The 19,589-nt window shown below is 40.2% G+C and overlaps 1 protein-coding gene across 2 annotated transcripts in view; it reads right to left on the reverse strand.

The window, feature by feature from the left end:
* Positions 1–19,589, reverse strand: part of LOC101470854 (copine-8) — a 94,681-nt gene that overhangs the window by 36,274 nt on the left and 38,818 nt on the right. For both annotated transcript variants that reach the window (XM_012922809.2, XM_004564462.3), the window contains exons 5-6: positions 11,812–11,851; positions 2,536–2,612 (exon numbers count right to left, since the gene is read on the reverse strand). In XM_012922809.2, coding sequence (XP_012778263.2) covers positions 2,536–2,612; positions 11,812–11,851 — 117 coding nt within the window. The remainder of the gene's footprint in view (positions 1–2,535; positions 2,613–11,811; positions 11,852–19,589) is intronic.

A 19,589-nucleotide genomic window follows, 5' to 3' on the forward strand; every position in this document is an offset into this window, starting at 1 on the left:
GGAGGCCCAATATGAATGATAGTGTTCCATTATGCACTTTTCTACCCAGGTATGGTTTTTACTGGATTGGCAGAGTGTGATAGTAGATGAGCTCCTCAACAGAGCTGGATAAATTGCAGCCTCAAACCATGACAGAGCCTCCACCGTGTTTTACAAATGGCTATGGATACTCACCGTTGTACCTCTCTCCTAACCTTTGCCCTACATACTGATAAATTATTTGTATTTGAACCAAGAAATTGCTGGACTTGCTCTTCTTGTCACTAAACAGTGAACAATATACAAGTACATTTAGAAAAGAAAATAAGAGAGAAAAAAATACTATGCAAATTACATACAAAAAAACCCGTTCTGATTAATTTACATGTTGAAAGGGAGTGGGAAGAAGTACACACTTATTTAATCCCACCCCTTTGCCATAAATTATCAGTTAATATTTAGTCAGCTTCCTTACTGATATAATTTGTAATAAAAATAGCGAACAGATTTCTGATATACTTTATACTATAATATCACATCATGAGTTTTTTGTTTGTTTGTTTTTAAATAGAGACATTCACTTAATTTCAATATTTTCCTTGTCTTTATCGTTCGAGAAGATCATATTTTTATAACTCTTTTTGAACAGTTTTATGTTTGGACATTGCTTTAATTCCATATTCAGCCTGTTCCATAGTTTCACTCCATGAACAGAAACACAAAAGCCTTTTCTTGTAGTACGTACCTTCATTGTTTTGAAGTTACAAAAACCCCTTAAATTATAACTTCCTTCTTTCAAAAAAAACATACTCTGAATATTACCTGGCAGTTCTTTATTTTTTGCTTTGAATAGAATTTGTGCTGTTTGGAATTTCACTATATCGTCAATTTTCAATATTTCAGACTGCAAAAATAGTGAGTTTGTATGTTCCCTATAACCTGCATTGTGGATGATTCGAATTGCTTTTTTTTGAAGAGTAAAAAGTGAATGTAATGTGGTTTTATAGTTATTGCCCCAGACCTCTGCACAATAGCTTAAGTATGGTGAAACCAGTGAACAGTATAGAATATGAAGTGATGTTCTGTCGAATACCTGTTTTGCCTTGTTTAGTACTGCAATGCTTCGTGATACTTTGGAATGAATATATCTTACGTGAGCTCTCCAGTTAAGTTTTTCATCTATTATTACCCCCAGAAATTTATTTTCACTGACTATTTCAATATCAACACCATTTATTTGAATCTTTGCATTTGTATTTAAACTACTATTTCCAAATAACATAAGTTTAGATTTATTCAAATTTAATGATAATTTATTTTTATCAAGCCAGAACTTCACTTTACTTATTTCATTAGTCATATCCTCCAATAAATTCTGCAGTTCATCACCAGAGCAAAAAATGTTTGTATCGTCAGCAAAGAGAACCACTTTTAATACTTTGGACACTTTATATTATGTGATTAATAATAATATAAATACCTCAAGTAGCTAAAACCTTTGCATAGTTCTGTATCTTCCAAAGTTGTTTTCACCTGTAATTTGAACCAATTCACAGGTTTGATCAGTTGTGAACAAATTTATGCCTATGAGATAAATAAACCTGAATCTGCTGATCTACTGGTGAATAATGAATCCTACTACAACTAGTACGATTAAAAAGCTGGGAACCTTGACAATTAGTCATTACTTCAAAATACAATGTTTTCAAACCAGACTTGTTAGTACTTTTTGAAATTGATGATTGAATTGTGATTGTGTAATGTCAAACCTTGTGTGATGATAATTGTAATTCTGTTCAGTATGGAAGGCATGTTGGCAGTTAGGCTAACAGCTCGGTTCTTCCTCTGAATGTACTACTCCACTGTTTATGTTTATTTTTGTCAGTACTAGCTAATACTGGAGAGAAACTGTCAAAAATGCTAGCAGGGGACAGACTTCCTGTGCACTAGAGGATGCTTCCAAGCTAACATAAACACCCCATCGAGCGTAAATCTGACATGAACTGCTACAGGTCTAATCACTGCTTTTTTTCCTGCTATAATTAGCAACCGAGAAGATGAAATCACAGATTCATTCATTTTAAAATATCTCTGATGAGATTCTTTAAGTCTTAAGTTCAGTTAAGGCTTCTACAAAAAGGAGGTGTGAGCTCATCACTGACACATTCACTTTGGGTGAACTGTCCTTTTTCAATATTTGATTTTTACCATCTCAGCATGTTTGCAGTCTGTCATTAGCTCTACTGCTGTTAAAGTGTTCATCTCATTTGGCTGTTGGAGGCAGCGTAGGCTTTCATCAACATCATTACTCATTTTCATGCCGCTGCTTCACTTCGAAGACAAACAATGGCAATCTTAAAATCACATGCTGCTTTTCAGTTCACGCCTACATGATCTAAAATTTTAACAGCTTCTTTGAGCTACCTATTGACTCCCAGATTAGAGTAATGTAATACAAATATTTTTGCCCATCACTTTAAAATGGCAAAAATCATATTCCAAGAGTGTGCTGACTGTTGGTCATTGTGCGTGCATTGTGTGGTGTGTGCCACTTACGTCAAAGGTTTTTCTAAGCGGCTTCCCAGGGAGCCGACAATTTCACCCAGTGTGCAGAAGGCCTGGCCCAGGAAGTCCTGCATTAAACAAGGGAAAAGAAGGTTTATGAGTTAAAGAGGAACATTCATTACAATTTTCTTTATACATCTTTTGCATTTGTTCCTTTTCCTAAATCTGTCCTTAAAGACGGTTTAATATTAATTCAAGACATTTAATTATTAATTTGTGATTTTATAGGCTAAAATACAACATATTCTCTTATATTTTTTAGCTTGCAAAATCCAGTGATTTCAGTCTTTATTATAGGATTTTGTACCATTTTACCCTGCCACTTATCATTGCAATATCTTTTTCAGCTGCAACAAACAAGGCTGAGCCGATTATGTGACTGGCTGTGGCTTCAGCATGACTGAACAAACAGCCATCATACAGAGATACCACACAGCAGCGCCACGTGGAAAACAGAAAACAAAAAGCTATAGGTAAAACAAAATAATTAAGTAACAAAGTAAACAAAGTTGCATTTGCACCTGCATTGGAAATATCTCATTTGAAGCTGTTTCTCCAGCAGATTTAAAGTGAAGGGTAAAAAGAAACACATCACTCAAATTAAATGTCACATTCCCTTCTCCATCCACATTTATTTTGCACACTGACATCTAAGCCCACCGTGCAAAGAGACTAGTGTCCTTGTTGATCACTGCAGGGTGACCACATGAGAGGAGTCAGTGTAGAGATGAGGAGCCCTTGGCCAGCAAAACAGAGAATTCTTGCATAAAAAGTGGACTGCTCATGCACTGATACTAAGTCCTCCCCTACGAGACTGAGAATGCACGCGTATAAAAGTGCTTGACAGATGAGCCGTGTTGAGTCCAGTGGGCAGAAAGCTGCTCCAAAGATATATTATACTGATATATATCAGTATATTTCTCCCCCAGCCGAGGTCTCAAAACAAAAAGGGATGACAAAAACACTCTGGCCTTTCCTTAACATGTGTGCTACTAGCGAGGAGCCCTAGCCTGCTGCACCATTGAAAGTCTAAGGCTAGGAGTTGTGGTGCTATAGATTCACTGTACAGAGAGAAAAGGTTTGAGGGGTTTCTCTAATAAAAAAAAATTATATATATATATTTTTTTTACTGTACTTCCAAACCCCTTATAGTCCCACGTGTGGGATACTTTGTCCTCTGCATTTAGCCCATTCACCCAGTGAAACAGTGGGCAGCTACCAATCCAGCGCCCGGGGAGCAGTTTGTAGTGACGTTCCTTCTTACTGATGTTGCTGTCATTCGGTCTCACTACATCTATCACTACGGCGGTCTTCCTCTGCTTGTCCATCACCACTATGTCCGGTTGGTTAGCCACCACCATTTTGCATGTCTGTATCTGGAAGTCCCACAAGGTCTTAGTTTGGTCACTCTTGACCACCCTACGGGGGGGATCTCCCATTTTGAACTCTGGACTTCCAGGCCATACTCGGCACAGATGTTTCTGTATACAGGGAGTGCAGAATTATTAGGCAAATGAGTATTCTGTCCACATCATCCTCTTCATGCATGTTGTCTTACTCCAAGCTGTATAGGCTCGAAAGCCTACTACCAATTAAGCATATTAGGTGATGTGCATCTCTGTAATGAGAAGGGGTGTGGTCTAATGACATCAACACCCTATATCAGGTGTGCATAATTATTAGGCAACGTCCTTTCCTTTGGCAAAATGGGTCAAAAGAAGGACTTGACAGACTCAGAAAAGTCAAAAATAGTGAGATATCTTGCAGAGGGATGCAGCAGTCTCAAAATTGCAAAGCTTCTGAAGCGTGATCATCGAACAATCAAGCGTTTCATTCAAAATAGTCAACAGGGTCGCAAGAAGCGTGTGGAAAAACCAAGGCGCAAAATAACTGCCCATGAACTGAGAAAAGTCAAGCGTGCAGCTGCCAAGATGCCACTTGCCACCAGTTTGGCCATATTTCAGAGCTGCAACATCACTGGAGTGCCCAAAAGCACAAGGTGTGCAATACTCAGAGACATGGCCAAGGTAAGAAAGGCTGAAAGACGACCACCACTGAACAAGACACACAAGCTGAAACGTCAAGACTGGACCAAGAAAAATCTCAAGACTGGTTTTTCTAAGGTTTTATGGACTGATGAAATGAGAGTGAGTCTTGATGGGCCAGATGGATGGGCCCGTGGCTGGATTGGTAAAGGGCAGAGAGCTCCAGTCCGACTCAGACGCCAGCAAGGTGGAGGTGGAGTACTGGTTTGGGCTGGTATCATCAAAGATGAGCTTGTGGGGCCTTTTCGGGTTGAGGATGGAGTCAAGCTCAACTCCCAGTCCTACTGCCAGTTTCTGGAAGACACCTTCTTCAAGCAGTGGTACAGGAAGAAGTCTGCATCCTTCAAGAAAAACATGATTTTCATGCAGGACAATGCTCCATCACACGCGTCCAAGTACTCCACAGCGTGGCTGGTAAGAAAGGGTATAAAAGAAGAAAAACTAATGACATGGCCACCTTGTTCACCTGATCTGAACCCCATTGAGAACCTGTGGTCCATCATCAAATGTGAGATTTACAAGGAGGGAAAACAGTACACCTCTCTGAACAGTGTCTGGGAGGCTGTGGTTGCTGCTGCACGCAATGTTGATGGTGAACAGATCAAAACACTGACAGAATCCATGGATGGCAGGCTTTTGAGTGTCCTTGCAAAGAAAGGTGGCTATATTGGTCGCTGATTTGTTTTTGTTTTGTTTTTGAATGTCAGAAATGTATATTTGTGAATGTGGAGATGTTATATTGGTTTCACTGGTAAAAATAAATAATTGAAATGGGTATATATTTGTTTTTTGTTAAGTTGCCTAATAATTATGCACAGTAATAGTCACCTGCACACACAGATATCCCCCTAAAATAGCTAAAACTAAAAACAAACTAAAAACTACTTCCAAAAACATTCAGCTTTGATATTAATGAGTTTTTTGGGTTCATTGAGAACATGGTTGTTGTTCAATAATAAAATTATTCCTCAAAAACGTTTTTGTTGTTGTTGCCTGCAGTCAGGAATGAATCATTCCCAAGTTACACGGCTATAGGCTCAGGCTGTTGGGGGGACTTCCCATGAGCATTACTTGTCATCTTCCCATGTATATGTCGCTACTTCATGTCATTAATTTAGTCTTTTTCTTCCATAGTTGTTTTGTCCTTGGTCACTGTACTCTTCTTTTGACTTCCCCCTCAGTTCCAATTGTTTGTAGTAGATGCCTGTCCTCCTTGTATCCTGGGGCTGCTGGAGGTGTCTTCCTGTTGAACAGGAGTTCTTCCTTCTCAACATTACCAAGTACTTGTTCATAAAAAATCTGATCATTAAAGATTCCTCTCTCAGTACCTTTCTCAAAACAACTGTTGTTGTAAATTGGTGCTATATAAATACAACTTCCTGTGCCTGCGTGGGTTTCCTCCAAGTACGCAATAGTCCTCCCACATCCCTAAGAGATGTTTGTTAGGTTAAATGATGATTTGAGCCGTAGGTGTGATTATGATTACTTTCTATCTCTGTCTGGTCTGTGATGGACTGGCAGGCTATCCAGAGTGAACACAGATTCTGCTAGAATAGACTTCATCCATCCATCTAAAGAGAGTGGATGGATATTACTGATCCAATTAGAATTTTGGCAGAATTGTATATACAATATGTACATATCATATGCACAATCTCACACATTACAAGAAATTGTTTTAATATGGACTAAACATTTAGCTTGAATAATATGAAAAATATGTTGAACAAAACAAAAATACACATAAAATATTAAAATCCTAAGTCTTCAGAAAACTATAAGAGGTGTGTCATCAGCACCAAACAACACCAAAGGTAGAACAGAACTTTGTTTGAAGGACCCTTGGGCTTTAAGCCTGTTGCACTCAGTAGGTATTTCTTGCATCACACTTGTGAACAGTCTAATAAAGGAAATGCCACTATTCTTTTAAAAGCTGTTAAACAAATAACAAGATGTGATGTGCTTTTCTAACCACAAGACATTTAATAAAGGGAATAAAAGCTCCAGTAAAATCCAGCCGTCTCTCAAGTAGTCATGAGGGAACACCAGCCAGTTAACTTAATTACTGCCTGCAAACAAAAAAGCAATTTCTCCGCCTGGATTCATTTGCTTATCATCGAGTGCTGAATAAAGACTTTGTAATGAGACCGCTGTTTGTGAGAAGCACTGGTGTATTTTTCCACAAAAAAACATGAGTTGAATAACTGTGCGTGGTGACAAGCAGCGCTTAGGAAGAACGTCATACCCTAGCCTTACATCCAACTTTACTGTATGTCCCCTTTCTGAACTGTTTTTCCTGCAGCTTTAAGTACTAAAGGTATGTGAACCATATGGCACGGGGGAAAACATCTGTTTTGATTGGAGAAGGGAGGCATCCTCTAAGGGTGCCACTGAAGCTGCCAAAAAAGATACTGTACTTGTATGCGTTTGCATTTTTTCTTCATTTTTAGCCACACGACTAGGAATCTAGTCGTGCCAGATCTCCTATCCCACACATCCACAATGACGACAGGACGCATCCAAGCGTCCTCAGCCTTCATGCTTAGAGTGAATTGCAGCACTCACATTGCTCACTGCTCACAGAGGAAGCCTCGGGGCACGCTGAGGTTGGGGCTGAGGAAAAGAGCTCCGCCAGCAGTTGGCAGTGAGGTCGAAGCTGGGTAATAGGAAATGGGGCTGGGTGTTGAGGTGAAGAGAGAGTTTTATACTGAACTAGTGCTGCTCAAACCTCTGTTTGAACTGAAAGGGAATGTTGTAGCTTTAAGCCAGGGATATATCAAATTTCAGAAAAGCAGAATCCTTAACACTGGGATTTCCAGGCTTCTACCGTTCTACCTTTAAAAGCCGGAGAGCAGTCAAATGCTGGAAGTGGAAGCTAAATTGGCTAGTCATTCATATGTATATTAGGTCGTTACCTAGGAATTCTGGAGGGAGGGGAGTGGGGGTGAGTGATTGAGGGGGTGGGGGAGTGGAGTGTTTCAGTTTGCCATCTTAGGGAGAAATCAACACATGTCCTTTGTTGCTGACATTTATTGATGAAAACAGTACAAAAAACCAACCATTTGTACACATATTTACAAATAATGATAAAAAGTGAGTGAGTACATTTCAACATTTTCAGCAATCACTCACAATCCTGGCACTGCCACGGTATCTGTCGTCTGCATTTACCACATGTGTACCTGTAGCAGTGAACACATCGCACAGTGGCCTGATTTTTTTTGCATCTGTGTTTGACCTGACACGTGGCCCTTTTTCCAGGGCTCGGTGTGGAGGGTTGTGTCCGAAGCAACTGATCTTTTCTTGCCTTCTTCGCAGCTACATGAGAGCGAGCCAACTCCCTTGCAAGCTCCACCAGGAAGTCCACCCGTCTTTCCTTCGTCCCGGTGCATGCTTGATACAGCACGTGCATTCAGTGCTGCCATGTCAATCATGTTATAAAACACGGCGACTGGCCAGCGCCGTGTTCCTTTGCGGACAGTGTACTCCCGAACCATCTGGTCCATCACATCCACGCCACACTTTGTTTTGTTGTAAAGGGTGACAGTGTTTGGCTTCCTTTTGGTAGTGTTATCAGTCTGAACCACGCTGTGCATGCTGCTAAGACTATAGACTGTCTTCTTCCGTTTGGCCGCATACGCCGTCAGCGTGGCAGCAGAGGTTGAAAACACCTAAGAAATAAGATAAATTGTTATTTCCATAGCCCTTTTACACACAATGAAACACATAAACATAGAACCACAAAAGACCTGCAACATACCTGAGTGGTGAATACATTGCGATCTGTCTGTCTAGTGGATTGAGGAATTTCCCTGCGAATCTTGTTGACTGTGCCGAGGATGGTGGTTTTCCGTCCAAGAAGTTTTTGCGCAAGTGAAAGCGATGTGAAGAAATTGTCCGTGGTAACATTTCTGCCCTTGTCTAGGAATGGTTCCATCAGCCTCATTACTACATTTTCAGAAAGTCTCTCCCCAGTGGGACGACTGCGGTCCTTGCCAAGATATGGGAAGACATTGCAAATGTACTTGGATTTTAGGTCGCAGGCCACCCAAAACTTGATCCCAAACTTGTCCGGTTTACTTGCAATATACTGCAGGAAACAGCACCGAGTCTTTGATGGGAAAAGCTGTTCATCAACGGTGATATGTAGACCAGGGTTGTAGCACGTGATGCAGTTGGTGACAAATGATCCCCACACACTGGAAATTGCAGCGAACTTATCAGTCTTTGCTCGATCACTGCGGGTGGACTTGTCATCAAAGCGTAGGTGTTGCATGATGTCTTGGAAGCGGTTTCGTGCCATAGTTCCAATTATCTGTGGGTTTCCCAGGTTTGCTGACCAGCAGTCATTTACCGATGGAACCCTGTAAACCCCCCGCAAGATGACACTGTACTGTGCCCCGTCACATGGCAGATTGACATGGCAGCACTGAATGCACGTGCTGTATCAAGCATGCACCGGGACGAAGGAAAGACGGGTGGACTTCCTGGTGGAGCTTGCAAGGGAGTTGGCTCGCTCTCATGTAGCTGCGAAGAAGGCAAGAAAAGATCAGTTGCTTCGGACACAACCCTCCACACCGAGCCCTGGAAAAAGGGCCACGTGTCAGGTCAAACACAGATGCAAAAAAAATCAGGCCACTGTGCGATGTGTTCACTGCTACAGGTACACATGTGGTAAATGCAGACGACAGATACCGTGGCAGTGCCAGGATTGTGAGTGATTGCTGAAAATGTTGAAATGTACTCACTCACTTTTTATCATTATTTGTAAATATGTGTACAAATGGTTGGTTTTTTGTACTGTTTTCATCAATAAATGTCAGCAACAAAGGACATACAAAGGACATGTGTTGATTTCTCCCTAAGATGGCAAACTGAAACACTCCACTCCCCCACCCCCTCAATCACTCACCCCCACTCCCCTCCCTCCAGAATTCCTAGGTAACGACCTAATATACATATGAATGACTCCAGCATTTGACTGACTGCTCTCCGGCTTTTAAAGGTAGAAACGCAAAATGATGACTCCGCGGGGGTCTAAGGTAGAAAACCAAAATGACTGCTCTCCGGGGGTCTAATTAATCAGCAGCAGCATGACAAAACAAAACCAGAAATAACAAAGCTGATCAGAAGCTGTGTCTGATATTTATGCGTTTTATTTGATCATTTTGTTGAGCTTTTTCTATTTCCTGGAGTTGCTGTCTAATGCCCAGGACAGTGTTTTTCTCCAAATTTAATCTCTTTGTTATATTAATAAACCACCTTTTGATAAAGATGACATGTTCAACATATTAAATTAGAAACAAAACAATGGAACCTACATGAATGAGAACTTTAAGATATATAGCCTCTGTAGCATTGCTGCCTAAGTTTAGGGGTCAGCGCAAATTGATTGATAACTATCCATTTAAACTAGTCCTCAAAGAAAGTGTAAGTTCCATAAGTACTATCACAAGAAAGACAAACAACATGTATTTATTTGAAGTTAAGGCCACACTAACTCATATGAGTTGTGGCCAAAATGTTCTGGAAATCAGTCCATAAAATAATAAAAAAGCAATACCTCGTTTCAATTTGTCCAATCTCCCCTTCAGGCTCCTCTTTGTTAAATGGCCGGTATTTAACTCATATTTACTTAGTCCCTATGGACCCCAAAGCGCTTTACACTACATTCAGTCATCCACCCACTGGTGATGGCAAGCTACATTGTAGCCAGAGCTGCCCTGGGGCGCCCTGACAGAGGCGAGGCTGCCGGACACTGGCGCCACCGGGCCCTCTGACCACCACCCACAATGGGTAGGCAATGGGTGAAGTGTCTTGCCCAAGGACACAACGATCGAGACTATCAGAGCCGGGGTTCGAACCGGCAACCTTCCGATTACAAGACGAACGGCCAACTCTTGAGCCACGATCGCCTCACATGTTAGCATGTCTGGCATTTATATTTTGTTTCCGTGCAATAGATCTCATTGCATGGATCATTCATTTTACCTCTGCTCTGATTCTCTTTACATTTGTGAAAACAAATGTGTGCTCACAATCAAACACCTGACTGATGTGCTGCCTTCAGGGACCGTCTGTTTTTATTAAGCACTGCGGTCAATTCCCAGATGTGTCAAAACACAGCTTCCAAAAAGCTATTTCAAATTATCAGCCGAACTGAACGTGGTCTGGAAAATGCACAAGATGACTTTAACGGCAAGACTGGTAAAATATAAATTCGTATTTAACTTTCAGGAACTTTTCGATCGCTTTGCATTTAACTTGTGCTAGAAAACCCAAAGTATCAAAAAAGTATTATTTTAATGTGGATTGCACAACACTGGTCACTATATTCTTCATTTCCAGTTAATACTTGTACAGCTGCTGTTATTGTGTGTGTATATATATTTATTTATTTATATTTCTTCATACATTCTTATATAGTTCTATACTGTGTATTGTGTATTTTGTTGTACAGTTATTTTATTTTCAACTTTAATTTATATATTTTATCTTATTCTTTCACAGTTAAATTTACCCTTCATTCTAATTTGTGTTGTACAGTTATTTCATTTTTAACCTTAATTTTTTTTATATTTTATTCCTTCCTAGTTAAATTTACCCCTTTTAATTTTTCATATTTATTTCCTATCTTATTCATAGCCTTTTCCTTTTTTTTTTCTTTAGGTCACGAGCAGTTGTCTAAGCATTTCACTGCATATCGTACTGTGTATGACTGTGTACGTGACAAATAAAATTTGAATTTGATTTGAATTTGAATTAAAAGAAAGAGTATATGCAAAGTAGCAGATGCACCCATAATTCAGTGCCCTGATTTATCTCTAATCAGCTGATATTTTTTGTTTTTCTTTGTTTTTTAAACATGAACAGCATCTATGAGGTGTGAGGTCTTGGTGACCTACAGACATAAGGAAACACTTTAAACCTCAGCCCTTGGTTGTTGTGTGGCTCTCAGCCTTTATTCTGGCCTTCAGTAAATGGAACAAAGTTCAGTCAGACTGAGATCATTTACTTGACTTGGTCAGTAAAGAATAGTCCACCTTGTCACCCTGAAAAGCTCTTTGGTTGCTTTGCATGTGTGTTTATGATCACTACTTTTACCCCCAACATTCAGATTCAAATCAGGCTGCTATTGTTCTGGAAGGTTAACTGTGGCTGTATAAAATTTAAATGAATGCATGGCTGATTGTTGAACAGCTGAGGTGAAAGAGACACTCACATGTCTGGAGAGGTTGTCACTCTTGCAGTCTAAATCATACCTGCAGAGAAAAAGAAAAAAGATTAAATATCCGAACATGGACAGTGGCAGCACAAACTGACTGACAGATATGTGACTGAAAGGGGACCGTAGTGTCATTTTTTTTGCCTTCATTATCTAGAGGCATTAATGCAAGGTACAGCAGTTCTCACTAATCACTGTAAAGAAGCTATTCATGCTTAACACAGGTTTTGTGATGGCGGGACCAAAAGCTTCACTAAAACGATTTCATGCATGTGGGTACATAATTACCAGGCTCAGTACTTTTAGGTCAGGTGAAGGCTTCAGCAATTTTACCACCCAAATTTTCCAGCTTTCAATTATGACGGTTTAATAGCTTTTGGTTTGTAGTCAGTATGTATCTACAATGCCAATTAGATTATTTTAAAAACTGCATAAAATATATTTCAAAAAGAAAGAAATAACACAGAGAAATATTCAGGGAATCAACCAGAGTCAGCATGCTACGTATTGTATTCAATAAACACCACATTTATAAAACTTCATATAACTATCATCTATAGTATTTATATTATATATGCATATGCACATACATGCACCTGCACACAGTCAGACATACACAAACACACCCGTCACAGATTAATGGATCTCAGTGGTCCATTCTTACACTCATAATGAGTAATATAGTGATTAGGTGCTTAAATGCTTTTGGAGGATTTTTGCATCTGGGAATATTGTTAACTTTAAAGCACAACAAGGCCCCGCATTGCCTCAAGGTTTAGCTGTTCTATTTCAGCTAAATCGCAAATCCACTGACTGAAGCAATAAGAAACTCCAATGAGATTTTACTCGAGACATGTACTCTCGAGTAGAGTCTGGGTAGGTCTGGAACCAGCCAGAGAGGCACCAGTCCTGCAGTTTTTGTTGCTGCATCAGGTTATTGTACATGTATTAACATGATGAGCGTGTCACTCTAGGTTTGTCATTTTTCATACAGATGTATTTCAACCCAAACTATAGTCTTAACCTATAAGCAAGTGCATCTAAGTGCCTAAACCCAACCACACAATTTATTTAGTGTCTAAATCTAAATAACAAGTAAAAATGAAATTAAAAATTAGGTCAAAATTAAACAACTTGAACCAGGTTAAAATTTAATGAGATTTAATGACCTCTCAATATTCCTCTCAAAGTTTTTAACTACGGTACATATTACTACTAGTGTTGAGGTTTTTTTTTACCTGCCTGTTTGCAACTGTGCTATTTGAAATTGTGTACCAATTAGAAGAGCAGTAATATAGTAGTTTTTATAGTAATTTTCAGTATTGATTTAGTATCTGAGCATCATTTTGTTTGACAGCCCTTCACGCAAGTGACAGGAAACCCCACGGGGTAGACCTGCAACCTACTTGCAGGTCGGGGGACACTCTACTTAGCCTGCTGCTACCACCACCATACTTCAGCAGTATATGATGGATGGATGGAGTGCTCTTGGCACCCAGTATTGTTGTAGCTAGTCTGTCAGTGCACCAACACCAAACAAGATCTCATGTATGGTAAGAGAATGCATTGGATGCACAAGTCCCCTGGACTTTGGTAATACCTGAGAGGATGCTAACACCAGATGACAAAAACATTAACAGAGCGATTGTGACACTGCCTGTAGCACTATAAGCAACAATTCATTTTTACAGTCTGTCCAAACTGAAAATGATATAAGGTGATGTACAATCACTAAATATTCATTCTTCCCTTAATCTATAATGAGTTGTCTGGATAAATCAGTATCCCACCAGGGGCAATCTGATAACAAACTTTTTGACTCAATGGAAAAATTGGACCAATAATTTTTTGTTTTGTTTTGTTTTTTTAGCTGGATATTTGGTTGTGTTACACTAGTGGGTAGGAAATGTGGCCTTGAGCCATTAACCTGAAACAGAGCCCTGAAGCTTCGTTCTAACTCCCTCAGTTTTCACTTTTTATTCAGACCCAAAAGACACCGACTCAAATGTAATCACTTTAGGCAGCTTAACAAGCTTCACTTGGCTCCTTCTGATGCTGTTGAAGGTTTTACTAAAAACTAACAGGCTTTCTCTTGAGGCATGCAGTGTTAATTTTCTGGTGCCCACCGAGCTTACAGTTGTCAAATGAAAAAATAAATGTGGCAGATCTTGCAGATTTATGACTTCCATCTGTGATTGCCGCTTCCCAACAAACGCTCGTAAAGGTCAATCAATGGTCAATGATCAATGGTAACTTTATTGTCCCTGATGGGAAATTGATTCGCAGTATGTCAAAACAAACAACAAACATACAACCAACACATCACGTACACTCATTAAAAAAAAATACTATAATATAATATAAGCCTGATAAAACAACCTAGATATTCCATCGAAAAAAGTGCAATGTGCAATGGCAACAACACTTACAATTTAGTGTTGTTAATTAAGATAATAGCACTAGGTACAAACGACAATTTGTGTCGCTTTGTCTTCACTGCAGTCATTTTATAACGACGACCTGATGGAAGCAGTTGAAAATCGTTAAAGAGAGGATGATCTGAACACAACAGGACAGAGGTTGCCTTCCTCAGCACCTGCCTGTTATAAAAGTCCACAAGCTGGACCTGAGACCTCCCTGAAATCTTGCCCGCCACTTTAACCAGATTGTTAAGTCTGGTCTTATTATCCATGGACATACTACCGTACCAAGCAATGATACAGAAAGTTAAAACAGATTCAATAAAACTTTTATAAAAGAGAGTTATCATTTCAGATGAAACATTAAAACCTCTCAACCTCCTTAAAAAGTACAGTCTTTGTTGGGCCTTTTTCACTGTAGCAGCAAGATGTGACTCAAAGGACAGGGTCTTATCAAGAACAACCCCCAAGTACTTGTAACTATCCACCATTGAAATGGTGGATAGTTCAAGGATTCAGAAATGAGCAATTCCTGTATTTGCCCATCCTAACATTGGTCCAAAACCAAACGCAGCAGCTATGTTGTGCATGCCATCTAATCTACTTGGCTCCCCACAGAGCAATTTATCCACCTTTATTTATTTCCTGCACCACGAAACCTCCTTCGGTGTGTCAGGTGTGTGTCAATATGCGAGTGCGGTGTATGTGCAGCAGTGTGCAGCCGAGTGTGTAAATGGAAGAGCCTGAGCGTTTCTTTCTACAGACAGCATGCCATGTACGATAAGGCGCCTGCTGACAAAACGGGGAGATGCCGTGTGTCACTACAGGATGTGGAAGAGAGCTCGAGTACAGTGCCATTACTAATATATTTCCATAAGCGCAAGGAAGACACGCTACTGTTACGCAACACGCTGCCAGCAAAATGCACAGGTGCGCTTCATGTTCTATTCGCCCCTTGCCTCTGTCACTCCCAAAGGTTCATAAATGACTCATTTAATTTTATTTAATTAAAAGAGACCCAAAGAGAGCAAGAGATAAAAAAAGAGAGGGAGCACGAGAGGGAGAGCGGGGGAAAAAAAGATGTATGTATGATGATTTGGCGGCACATGTTCAACCGCACATACACACGAACACACACAAGAGTGCTAGAGTAGATGTCCCATGGCGTCTTGTGTGTGCACATTTGCTGTGTATGACTGGACGTTCGTGCGTGAATGTTTATGTAGATGACGTCACTCTGCATCGGCACTGGGCCAGACAGGATTTCTCTCGGTCCTGCGCTGTCTGTCTTTGGGAGTGGGGGGTTGCTGCTCAGAGCTCTGTTTGAACTGAGCAACGATGACTAATGACAGCGCACAAATAAATGGGGCCGAAGAGGCAGGCAAACAACAGACAACGGCTCACTGACACTTCAGCGTTGTTTCCTAACAGCTTCATAAACCACTGAAAAGCTTTCAGGCTGACTGACACAAGATATCACACAAATATTTTATTAGCGGCCTCTACACTCACATGATCGAGATGATGTTTTACCAAAAATACTGCTATAAAAGGAAGTGAAAAACCATCCGACCTTCAGCTCATGTAGTCCAAGGCCACTTTATTAAGTTGTATCTTTCTCCCCTTTTGCTTTCAGAAAGCTTTCTTCTGATTGGCTGCCCCTCACAAACAAAAGCTCTGAAAAAGCAGGTGGGTGGAGCTGCAGAGTTATGTGTCTGCCATGACGACATTAAGGATATATCCGCTCACTGAGATCATACCAAACCAAGAGTAGAAAAACTCTCAGAAGCAGCCTGAGACCTGATCTTTTGGCTTTCAGAGATTCAACACTGACCTCATTATTTGACACCGACCCTGTTGCCTTAGAGAAAAGTATGGTGGCTCTAAAAGGTAAAAAAAAAACTTAAATATCTGTAAATGGAAAAATGGGACACAATAACGTGATGGAACAACTGCAGAAGTAAAAGAGCAAAAAACTTGTAAAGGATTGCATTTAAAAGTATAATACTATATATTTGTTACAGTTAGCAAACGTCTATCTACTGTTAGCTTATCAGCTTGATTTTTCTGTGTACTTTTGCAACATTTTTCTATTTGCTGTTGTTTCTACTGTTACTAGTGTTTTTAGTGTCAACACATGTGCGCATTTTCACTAGTCACCGTTTTTTCTTCTAAAATGCGTATTATTATGCATTATAAGTATTTTATGATTAAGAATATTGACATGCATGTTATATTTACAAAAAATAATTAATTTTGGATAGAAAAGTTCGCATCCCAGTGCAGCACTGTGGCACGATTAGCACTATTGCCTCACAGCATGAAGGACCTTTGTTGGACTCCACCATCTGGCCGGGGCTTTTCTGTGTGGAGTTGCATGTCCGTGTTCGTGTGGGTTCTGTTATGTTAATTGTTACTGTGTTCCTATGTTAATGTGATGAGTGAGTGTGAATGCTTGTCTGTCCCTCTATGTTAACCAGGGTGTACACTGCATCTTGCCCTATGGTAGCTGGGATAGACTTCAAAACTTCTGCAACTAAACACAGAATAAAACAGACTATATTCAATTCTTCTCACACTCTTTTGTTCGATTCCTTGTGTACATACACAGGGAATATTTTGTTCTTTCATCTTGGATTGTTTGTATGTTAGTTTTCAGCCTGCTTCTTTGTCCCAATCACATCTTGTCTATATTTTAAATCTCAATGTTTCCTGTTGTTTTCAGCGTATTTTAATGTTAACATTCTGGATTACAGCAATAATGCAGTATTAATATTACCACAGTGAAAGAGAGGCTTCCTCTAATGCACAAACTTTTACATTTATATATAAAGCTGTGTGTCTTTCACACCGTGCCATCATTTATTTTGTTTTTCAGTTCAAATTCAGTCAATATTTATTGTTTTTTTTCTTCCCCCAAAATGGAAAAGAAACATGACATGCATTCTTCATGGTGAATTTCTTCTTCTGCTCTGTAAAGGTCTTTGTTTTGCAGGAGATATTCAACATTAATATATTTAAGCAAATCTGACCTTGAAATTGGTTCCACTCTTTTATTCTTGAGTACCTTAAATATTTTTATATAGCTATATCTTTATTGTATTCCTTTTTTGGTGAGCATTTCACTTCATTTTTTGAGGTCTGATCCAATTTGCAACACTTGATTAGACCACCATCCACCCAGGGGGAGCATCTCAAACCATCAAATAAATAAATAAAGTAGGGGAGCATTCGGCATGGCCAGCGTCTATAAGGGCAGTTTGTGGGGGCTTAGTGCTAGCTGGCTATATGGGTCTATTGAAGGGATTTGAAGCTTTATAAAGAAGATGGAGGTAAGGAAGGAGTGTAGGAGCAGCAATGAAATGAGTTTCAGACCTCAGGACAAAGCAGGAGGCGAGTGCAGTTACTGGTCCCGTAATGAGAAAGAACCTGTGTGTGTACATGCATGTTAAAGCTCAACATGAGTGCAAAAGACTGCTTGAGCAGTAAAGTGTATGCATGAGTGTGTGTGTGTGTGTGTGTGTGTGTGTGTGTGTGTGTGTGTGTGTGTGTGTGTGTGTGTGTGTGTGTGTGTGTGTGTGTATCTGGACATTTGTCTTGGTTTGAGGGCAGGCAGTGTGTGGGCGTCGCCATGTCCTAGCTGCGAGTGATCACAGGACCATCAGCCCAGAAGACAGTAACAAGGGCCTGATGCTCACCCACTCACAAGAAGCCCCACAGGGAGTCGGCTAGACGGCGCGCGCACGCACGCACGCACGCACGCACGCACGCACGCACACACACACACACACACACACACTCCCCATCACCCACTCTTCACTACTTGTCAGCTTTTAACATCTTGTATGATATTCTGGCAAAGTCTGCACTACATTCCTCTGGTCCACAGGGATATACACACAAACGTTAAAGCACATGCACAGAAATGCTTGAGTTATTTATACTTTTACAAACAGAGACATTCAAAAACACATTCTCTATGGCTGAATGATATAGATGAACATCATCTCTCCTTATTTTTATTGTGAGATGGTGCAGTACAGAATATTTAGGTCTGTATTTTCTGTGAGAAATATTACAAGCAGTTCTTTTAAAACAGACTGGTGTGTCAAATGAGAATCATTTCTTTATGTCATTTGATTCATACAGTAAAGGTATGAAGTGAGGTTGAGAGGTTATCATCAACAGTCAGTATTTTACAACTCAAATACAATGCAATATATTGTTTAGTTTCATATCATAACTCAATGCATCTGGGCATGTCGACATGTGTTTTCATGTTAACTTTGAACACGAAACAGTTGTTAGTGCCAGATAGGCAAATGTGAGTACTTCAGATATATGCTGATCTACTCTGGGATTTTTTCCACAACCATCTTGAGGATTTATAGAGAAATAGACTGAAAAAGAGAAAATATTCAATGAGCAGCAGTTCTCTGGTGAAAATGCCCTTTTGATGCCAGAGGTCAGAGGAGAACGTGTGACAGGATATGTAAGAGTGGATGCATCCTGTTTTGTATCAATGGTTGGGGGGTATTTTCCAAGTGCCCCCTTAGTACCAACTGAGCATAATTTAAATCCCACAGGCTAACACAGTACTGTTGCTGACCACATCGCTTTATAACCACAGCATACCCATTTTCTAATGGTTGCTGTTACCAGAATAAGCTTAGATCATCTCAAAATATCTTTCTGAACAAAACACTGTTCTGCATAGTTCACTGTACTCAAATGGCCTCCACAGTCACCAGATCTCAATCCAATACTTCTCAATCTGTTTTAGTCAAGACAGGCTGCATATGAAGTGCTTAGAGTACAGCATCAAGTCAGTTAAACTTGTGGGATATTGCTCTGATCAGTTAAATAAAAGAGGAGGTTGTTAATCAGTTTCAGCTGCTTTGGTGTTAATGAAATTAACAACAACACGTGCACTAGTATATATGTATATATATATATAAAACACCCAGCACGCCCCTGCGGGCGGTTTATCCTTCAAGCTCGGGTCCTCTACCAGAGGCCTGGGAGCTTGAGGGTCCTGCGCAGTATCTTAGCTGTTCCCAGGACTGCGCTCTTCTGGACAGAGATCTCCGATGTTGTTCCCGGGATCTGCTGGAGCCACTCGCCTAGCTTGGGAGTCACCGCACCTAGTGCTCCGATTACCACGGGGACCACCGTAACCTTCACCATCCACATCCTCTCGAGCTCTTCTCTGAGCCCTTGGTATTTCTCCAGCTTCTTGTGTTCCTTCTTCCTGATATTGCTGTCATTTGGAACCGCTACATCGATCACTACGGCCGTCTTCTTCTGTTTGTCTACCACCACTATGTCCGGTTGGTTAGCCACCACCATTTTGTC

The sequence above is a fragment of the Maylandia zebra genome, linkage group LG7, assembly GCF_041146795.1.
Source record: "Maylandia zebra isolate NMK-2024a linkage group LG7, Mzebra_GT3a, whole genome shotgun sequence".
Taxonomy (NCBI): domain Eukaryota; kingdom Metazoa; phylum Chordata; class Actinopteri; order Cichliformes; family Cichlidae; genus Maylandia; species Maylandia zebra.